Here is a 9,486-nt window from a genome sequence, read left to right as displayed (position 1 = left end):
CAGTGCATCTGCAGTAGATCAGTGTGTGTCCCAGACAACTGAAGGACCTCTACTAGTCGTGACCTCAACAGTAGACAACAGTGCCACAGGACGAAAAGCAGCCTGTCCAACTCAGGAACAGTGATGCCTCCCAAAGAGCTGTCATCCCTCCTGTACAGCTTCTATACCACTGAACTTTAATTAAACTGTAGTGCCAATTCCTTTATCACCTGTATCACAGACAACAACTTGGGACCAAAGAGCTGGTCGACTTTGAACAACTCTTGTTACAACTTCATTTCAAAGAGAAGGTGAAAGATGACTCACATCTGCAATTTATCATGTACAGAAGACAAATAACTGTGGCTTGAGAGAACAATTTTATTTTTATTGAATAGCATTGGCAGACCTCTCCAATAGAATTTGTCAAACCCACAACACAAATGTTAATGAATGACAAATAAACCTTTCAAATAAGGCCTGAGTAATTTGGCATATAATTCTTGGAATTTGTGATTTATATCTTTCTGAAAAAAAATTGCAATGTCATATTTTTTCTACATTAACTGTTTATGCCATTGAGACATAGTAGTACAGGTTGTCCAAATATGTTCACAGGATAGAGACGTCACTCCTGTCTGATAGAAGATAAAACAATTAATTATGAATTAAAACTTAAATTTTGCAAAAGAAAATTTCTTCCACAACAGAAAAGAAGAGCACTCAGAGAGTACAAATCTCCCCCAAGGCCATAACATTTGAAATGATTTGTGGAAGTGATTTTTCAAACTTTTTTAATGTTCTGTGCACATTATTATCAGTCAAAATAATTCCAGGCATGACAATGTTAGAGAATCCTTTAAAAATTCACAGCACTAGTCCTGCACCATCTTTGGTGCAAATTTTCTGTATGCACCTGTTAATTTTTGCTCAGTCTTTCTAACAGATAAACCAAATCAATCAAATTGTGTTCTTTTTGGAAGCAATGAACTCACTGATACTAAGAAAATGAGAAATTTCTGCTAAAACCATGACAAATTACAGTAAGTAATTAAAGTTGGAAATTTTAGGAGCCTAAGTCATTCTGTCCACCCATTACCAATAAATGAATCAAGGAATCAATAGCTGTATGCAGTAAATAATAGATAAAGCTTTGCTCAGTAACAGTAGTGTTTCGTGCGATGGAACCCATGAAGTAGCAAGATCCTCTTTAGTCTTGGCTTAACATGTCAGTTTAGTCCAGTTAACACTAATGGTGTTAAAAGGGTGTTAAAACTAATGGTTTATTTATGTTGTCCAGGTGGACAGCAGCATTTCGTGTTGTTTCAGTTGAAATGTTGTATAGTCAGAATACTGTGGGGAAAAACGTCAGCCACCTAACACACTGATTGCCTACTTATCCATCTGCTCTGGACACATTTGTGTGACTCAGTTTTAGTTCCAAAAGGCAAAAGCAGCCAAAGCAAAAGCTTTTATTAGTTTGACAGTTTTATCACGAAAATAGAGCTTCAGACGAGAGAGATAGAGAGAGAGAGAGAGAGAGAGAGAGAGAGAGAGAGAGAGAGAGTACATTAAGTAAAGACTGCTGGTTGTGAGACAACTATGCACTAACAAGACCAAAAGCCAAAGCCAACTTTGCTTTGCAGTAAAGTTCTTCTGTTGGCTTTTTCCAGACATGCTAATTATCACACAGCTTGTTTCCCATATTTACCCCATTTGAAGGGGGTACTATGTTTTTATAGGCAGAGTTAAGAATAGGACATACTGTGACTTCAGTTCTGTACCTAACTAAAATATATGTCTTAAGTTTATTACAAGCAATCTCTTGATGTAAAAGTGTAGATGAGATGTGAACCATGACGTATATTACCAGACAGAAATTCATCAGTAGAGATGCAACCAAGCCAGCTTTCAAAGAAGTTCAAATACCTTGTTGTCAGACGCCTGGACAGACAGACCTGCAGCCTCAAAGGTCATTGTCACAGGTGGGAGCTTATTTTACTGATATGTGTCTTTATTTTTTATGTACTAGATTTAAACTGGAGTGTAAAAATTTGCAAATACACACAAGTATCAGTCAACATGTCGTACCGTGTACTGTATGGATTCTCAGAAGACATTTTGATTTTTAATTAATGGTTATATAATTGAACGAGGATCTAGATAGCATTATCAGTCCACCTTGTGATCTGTCTTCACACATTTCATTCTCCCGCTGCAACAATGTCAGCTGAGACAGGAAGTAGATGTGTTACTAAAATGATGGCGTGCTATGAAACAATGCATCTCATTTGCTTACAAAGTATCATAGCAATTAAACTGTCCTCCCTATATTATGATACATATCATATTACCAAATTCTTGATGGTACACTGTAGTACTATATATGATTCAAAGAGCAAAACTTGTGCAACCAGCCCAAAAAAGGCTGTTCAAGTATGGCTGGAAAAACATGAGGTGTGAAATGACTAAAGCGTTCCAGTCTAGTGGTAGATCACATGGGTATTCACATCCAGAAGCCTCTGATTGTAATCCTGAATGGAAACATCTTTCCTCAGAAGCATTTGTGCTTTTTCTTCCACCTCTATAGTTGATGCAAACGCTCAGCAGTAAACGCACCAATAGATCAGGTTAAACAGAATGTAGGAGCCAGGGAAGATCATACGAGAATAGGTGTCGATAGCATGGGTGTTCTGGATGATCCGGAAGCTACGAATGCCCTTTTTCTTTGTTCCTGTGGACTCATTGTCCATGGAGAGATGCACCACCATTCGTTCCTGTTTTTCTGATGCATCTTCAGCTGCCATGGAGGCCCTCGTGTACCCTGCCAGGCTGTTGGTGTCTGCTTCACTGTATGTCCCATCCAGCATCATGGTCTTAGTGTGGGACATGCCACATGTGCAGGGGAGTGTCTGGGACTGGTCAGAAGGAATGAAAGGATTCATGGATCAATCAAAAGTTGAAAGCACCATTTGTTGGTGTTTGAAATGTCAGAAAAGTCCTCCGTACCTGCTGCCTGACTTTTTCTCTCATCTTGCGGTCCTTCCCGTCCTTCACTGTTGTCAGATAGTTGACGGCAGCATATTCAAGCACTGACAGGAAGACAAAGACGAAGCTAACCCAGAGGTAAATGTCCACAGCTTTGATGTAGGAGACTCTGGGCATGGAGGCGTTGACCCCAGTGATGATGGTAGACATGGTGAGCACAGTAGTTATACCTGAAGCACAGAGAACATTCAGCTTTACATTAGAACGGCAGTCAAGAAAGACCCTAGGAACATACAGTGAGCCCCTCACACCATTCACGCATCATCTACCCAACCATTATCCATCCATCCATCCTTCATCCATCCATCCATCCATCCATACAACCATCCATCCATCCATCTCCTGACCATCATCCATCCATCCACCCAACCATCATCCATCCATCCATCTACCCAACCATTATCCATCCATCCACCAAACCATCATCCATCCATCCATCTACCCAACCATTATCCATCCATCCACCCAACCATCATCCATCCATCCGTTTATCCATTTATCCATCCATCCGCCCGTCCGTCCATCCATCCATTCACCCATCCGTCCGTCTGTCCGTCCATCCATCCATCCGTCCATCCATCCATACAACCATCCATCCATCCATCCATCTCCTGACCATCATCCATCCACTCAACCATCATCCATCCATTCACCCAACCATCATCCATCCATCTGTCCATCCACCATTCATCCATCAATCCATCCATACAACCATCATCCACCCACCCACCCATCCATCCATCCATTCGTCCATCCACCCACCCATCCATCTGTCCATCCATCCATTCATCCATCCATCCATCCGCCCGTCCGTCCATCCATCCATTCACCCAGCCGTCCGTCTGTCCATCCATCCATCCATCCACCCATCCATCCACGTAACACATCAACATGCTCATAATTAGGTGTGTGTTTGGAGCCACACAATACTAGACTCCCTAAAATGATTTATCATCACACAACATGATGAAACCCATGACAGAGCTGTTTCCGGTACTTACAGACTAAACAAATAAATAAACCTTAATTTAACATAGAGATCAGTTTGATATTGATCTACTCATGTCACTCAGAAAGAAAAATATGCAACTGTTCAGTTTTCTCCAAGTGTTAGAAATGACATAAATAACCTAAAAATACAGACTACATTCCCCCTCCGCTCCACAAGGTGGTGGAAGTCCTTCCTGTCTATTCATTGCCTCCCCTATAAATACAGGCATGAATACACAGGACTTCCTCTTTGTCACCGAACACATTCAGCTGGAAGCTGGTGATGTATGCTGTGTAGTGATAGGCAGATGAAGCCCCATGAAGCATCGAAGCTTTTCATCCCAATTGGTTCACTGCGGTTCGAAGCTTCATGAGGCTTCATTTGCTGTAGTACAACATTTACTGGATGCTAAATTATCAGTTGGCATTAGTTTGAAGTGTGTGTATATATCACAATATTTCCCCTGCTTTAGATAACACCCGCCTTACATCGCTGTCAACACTGTCAGCACAAACCGAACCACTACCTGAATCAGTCACATGGTTTCAGCCGCGTAGCGAGGCTTCAGACATCATCATTTTCAGCTGCTCCCTTAGATGAAGCAAGCCTCAATACACGCTTTGTGAGAACGCCCCCTCCCCTACTCGACAAGGATAGGGTTAGCACCCCACAATAGGCTCCAGCATCCGGCGACAGTGGACAACAGCTAGTGAATTAGATGAATGAATGAATCTTCTTGCCTAACGAGACTCTGGCAGGAACGGCTCTGCGATCGATCCAGAATGACACCCAGGACAGCATGACCATTAGCGTGGCAGGGAAGTAAGTCTGCAGCAGGAAAAAGAAGATGTGACGCCGCAGCGTGAAGTTGATGTACAGACGGTTGTACCAGCCTAGAAACAGAAAGAAAGATACACATAGAAACATTAAAATATGAGCAAAATAAATAGCAAAGAGATGATTGCTTAGATGATAAAAGTAATCAAGAAAATGTTTAATATGTCGATATTAATGTTTGAGATTCTTCCTGACCAAAAGATTTGACAGGAGTTTCAGTTGCTCAACTAAAACATCAGTGGACAGAGCTCCTTCTCACTGCCATACACACAAAACCAGGCTTTAAACAAAAAAAATTGTGACTTAAGAACAGCTTATACAAACTCTGAACCTCACCTCTGCACATTTTGGCAATGGAAAATTGGTGCAGCAGATAGTGAAGGGATACATCACACATTGATTTAGGTGGTTGTCAAATGGTAAGTATGGATTCAGGCGACAGCATCGTTATTTCTCTGTGTACTTGTTCTAAATGGACTGTACAAATATAGCACCTGTCTAGTCTGACTGATTAAAGCACTTTAATCAGTCAGACTAGACTTACTGTATAACAGTAGCCAGCATTCACCCACACTAACATTCATGCTGTGGTGGCATCTGTAGCAGGCACAATCTGCTCATCAGAAGCAGGAGCCATTCGCAACAACTTAGAATCCTTTAGGGCTCAGTATATTGCCCATGGGTTATGATTAGGTTTAGAGTTAGTGTTAGAGTTAGGGTTAGGTTAAGGGTTAGGGTTGGGTTAGGGTTAGAGGTTAGGGTTTAGGTTAGGATTAAGTTGAGGGTTAGGTTTAGGAATAGAGTTAGGTTTAGGGTTATGGTTAGGTTTAGGGTTAGGGTACGGGTAAGGTTAAGGGTAAGGGTTAGGGTTAGGGTTGAGTTAGAGGTTAGAGTTAGGGTTAGAGGTTAGGGTTAGGTTTAGGGTTGGGTTAGAGATTAGGGTTAGAGGTTAGGGTTATGGTTAGAGGTTAGGGTTAGATTTAGGGTTGGGTTAGAGATTAGGGTTAGAGGTTAGGATTATGGTTAGAGGTTAGGGTTAGGTTTAGGGTTAAATGTTAGGGTTAGAGGTTAGGGTTAAAGGTTAGGGTTAGTGTTAAAGGTTAGGGTTAGAGTTAGGGTTAGCTTTAGAGTTATGTTTAGGGTTAAGGTTAGGGTTATTAAGTAAAAGGCTTGAAATAGAGAAGAAAACTCCCCAGAAACAGCTCTTTGTCTAGGGTTGTTCTTGTGGGTGAAGCCTTTGGGGTTGTATAGCCTTACAGAAAACATTTAATGCTGAAAGTGTTTGTTATGCTGTCTACCTGTGCTGCTATAGAAAGCCAGTCTGGAGGTAGTATGAAACTTCTGGATGAGGAACTGAGACAGAGAAATCCTGTCGTCAGTGCTCAGGGATTCATCCCCACTTTTCCAATACAGCATGAGGTCTTCATCTGTGTACGCATCTGAAAACACAAAGCATGAAAGAAAAAAAGACTTTCTGATGTCAGCACCACTTTGATCTCTAATATGACATTTTATCAATTTTTATGAAGATTATTTTTAATTTTGTAACAATCTCACACAAGCTATGACGAACATCAAAATAATCACTACAGGGGATTCTGCAATGCAGTCGAAGAAGGAGAGGAGGAAAGTGTGTTCGCACGAAGAGAGAGAAGAGGAGCGCAAAGAGTATGGGACTGAGAGTAGGGACGTTGAATGTTGGAACTATGACAGGAAAAGGTAGAGAGTTGGTTGACATGATGCAGAGGAGGAAGGTAGACATACTGTGTGTCCAGGAGACCAGGTGGAAAGGTAGCAAGGCTAGAAGTTTAGGAGCGGGGTTCAAGTTGTTCTATCATGGTATAGATAGGAAGAGAAATGGAGTAGGAGTTATCTTGCAGGAGGAGTTTGTTAGAAATGTCCTGGAGGTAAAAAGAGTGTCGGATAGAGTGATGAGTCTGAAGCTACAAATAGAAGGTGTGATGTTCAATGTTGTTAGTGGGTATGCTCCAAAGGTAGGATGTGAGCTGGAGGAGAAGGAGAAATTCTGGTCGGACTTTGATGAAGTGATGCACAGCATACCTAGAAGTGAGAGACTTGTCATTGGTGCAGACTTCAATGGACATGTTGGTGCAGGAAACAGAGGTGATGAGGAGGTGATGGGCAGGTTTGATATCCAGGAGAGGAATGCACAGGACAGATGGTAGTTGACTTTGCAAAAAGGACGGAAATGGCTATAGGGAATACTTTCTTCCAGGAGAGGCAGGAACATAGGGTGACCTATAAGAGTGGGGGTAGGAGCACACAGGTAGACTACATCTTGTATAGACGGTGTAACCTGAAGGAGATCAGTGACTGCAAAGTAGTGGTAGGCGAGAGTGTAGCCAAACAGCATAGGATGGTGGTGTGTAGGATGACTCTGGTGGTGAGGAAGATGAAGGGGACAAAGACAGAGCAGAGGACAAAATGGTGGAAGCTGAAAAAGTAAGAGTGTTGCATGACTTAGGAAGGAGTTAAGACAGGCTCTGGGAGGCCAGGAGGTGCTTCCGGATGACTGGAAAACTACAGCTAATGTGATCAGGGAGACAGGTAGGACAGTCCTTGGTGTGTCATCTGGAAGGAAAGTAGATAAGGAGACTTGGTGGTGGAATGAGGAGGTACAGGGGTGTATACAGAGAAAGAGGTTAGCTAAGAAGAAGTGGGACACTGAGAGGACTTAGGAGAGTAGACAGGAGTACAGGGAGATGCAGCGTAAGGTGAAGGTAGCAAAGGCCAAACAAGAAGCTTATGATGACTTGTATGCTAGGTTGGACAGTAAGGAGGGAGAGACTGATCTATACAGGTTGGCAAGACATAGAGACAGAGATGGGAAGGATGTGCAGCAGGTTAGGTTGATTAAGGATAGGGACGGAAGCCTAGTGACAGGTGCCAGTAGTGTGATGGGAAGATGGAAAGAGTACTTTGAAGAGTTGATGAACGTGGAAAATGAAGAGTGGAAAGGCAGTCGGTCCTGATGTTATACGTGGAGAGGTTTGAAGGTGTCTAGGAGAGGTGGCAGTAAAGTTTCTGACTGGGTTGTTCAACAGGATCTTAGATAGTGAGAAGATGCCTGAGGAATGGAGGAGAAGTGTGCTGGTGCCCATTTTTAAGAACAAGGAAGACGTGCAGAGTTGTGGCAACTACAGAGGAATAAAGCTGATGAGCCATACAATGAAGTTATGGGAAAGAGTAGTGGAAGCTAGGCTATGTGCAGAAGTGAACATTTGTGAGCAGCAGTATGATTTCATACTGCTTTGAGGATGTTGATAGAGAAGTACAGAGAAGGCCAGACGGAGCTGCATTGTGTTTTTGTAGATCTGGAGAAAGCTGATGACAGGGTGCCCAGAGAGGAACTGTGGTATTGTATGAGGAAGTCTGGAGTGGCAGAGAAGTATGTTCGAGCGGTCCAGGACATGTATGAGGACTGTAAGACTGTGGTGAGGTGTGCTGTAGGTGTGACAGAGGAGTTCAAGGTGGAGGTGGGACTGCATCAGGGATCAGCTCTGAGCCCCTTCTTGTTCGCTATGGTGATGGACTGGCTGACAGACGAGGTTAGACAGGAATCTCCATGGACTATGATGTTTGCAGATGACATTGTGATCTGTAGTGAGAGCAGGGAACAGGTGGAGGAGAAGCTAGAGAGGTGGAGGTTTGTCCTGGAAAGGAGAGGAATGAAATTTAGCCGTAGTAAGACAGAGTACATGTGTGTGAATGAGAGGGACCCAAGTGGAAGAGTGAGGTTACAGGGAGAAGAGATCAAGAAGGTGGAGGATTTTAAGTACTTCGGGTCAACAGTCCAGAGCAATGGAGAGTGTACAAAAGAGGTGAAGAAGCGTGTACAGGCAGGATGGAACGGGTGGAGGAAAGTGCCAGGTGTGATGTGTGATAGAAGAGTTTCAGCTAAAATGAAAGGAAAGGTGTACAAAACTGTGGTGAGACCAGTGATGTTGTTTGGTCTAGAGACAGTGTCACTGAGGAAAAGACAGGAGACAGAGCTGGAGGTAGCAGAGATGAAGATGCTGAGGTTCTCTCTGGGCGTGACCAGGAAGGATAGGATCAGGAATGAGTACATCAGAGGGACAGCACATGTTACAGGTTTTGGAGATAAAGTCAGAGAGGCCAGACTGAGATGGTTTGGACATGTCCAGAGGAGAGATAGTGAATATATTGGTAGAAGGATGCTGAGTTTTGAACTACCAGGCAGGAGGCCTAGAGGAAGACCAAAGAGGATGTTTATGGATGCAATGACGGAGGATATGAAGGTAGTTGGTGTTAGAGAAGAGAATGCAAAGGACAGGGTTAGATGGAGGCAACTGATTCACTGTGGCATCCCCTGAAGGGAAAAGCTGAAAACAAAAGAAGGGGATTCTGCAATGGTGGAGGTGGTGTCCTCTTTTTCATAGGCAGGAATACAGTTCTGGAATTCCTGGCCAACAAACACAAATTGACCTTACAGCAGTTCAGCAATAGCATCAGGGCTGACAGGTCATTGGTTGTTTAGTCTAGAATAGTGGATATGGTGACGCTAGAATGATGTATAGTTTGTGAGATATACTGTAGACAAGATGACCACCAAAAAAAACTAAAATTTTACACGTGTGTGTGTGTGTGTG

The 9,486-nt window shown here is 42.9% G+C and overlaps 1 protein-coding gene across 3 annotated transcripts in view; it reads right to left on the bottom strand.

Moving 5' to 3' along the window:
• Positions 1-2,567: 2,567 nt before the first annotated feature.
• The window catches only part of LOC137613770 (gamma-aminobutyric acid receptor subunit rho-2-like), a 30,504-nt gene continuing 23,585 nt past the window's right edge, over positions 2,568-9,486 (bottom strand). The window contains exons 6-10 of one of the 3 annotated variants that reach the window (XM_068343201.1): positions 6,917-7,114; positions 6,154-6,294; positions 4,759-4,911; positions 2,989-3,197; positions 2,568-2,897 (exon numbers count right to left, since the gene is read on the bottom strand). In XM_068343201.1, coding sequence (XP_068199302.1) covers positions 2,583-2,897; positions 2,989-3,197; positions 4,759-4,911; positions 6,154-6,294; positions 6,917-7,114 — 1,016 coding nt within the window. In that variant the 3' untranslated portion in view covers positions 2,568-2,582. The remainder of the gene's footprint in view (positions 2,898-2,988; positions 3,198-4,758; positions 4,912-6,153; positions 6,295-6,916; positions 7,115-9,486) is intronic. The other 2 variants (XM_068343202.1, XM_068343203.1) reach the window with 2 other exon arrangements.

Source organism: Antennarius striatus, chromosome 19 (genome assembly GCF_040054535.1).
Source record: "Antennarius striatus isolate MH-2024 chromosome 19, ASM4005453v1, whole genome shotgun sequence".
Taxonomy (NCBI): Eukaryota; Metazoa; Chordata; class Actinopteri; order Lophiiformes; family Antennariidae; genus Antennarius; species Antennarius striatus.
This window is presented reverse-complemented; position numbering and strand designations above follow the sequence as displayed.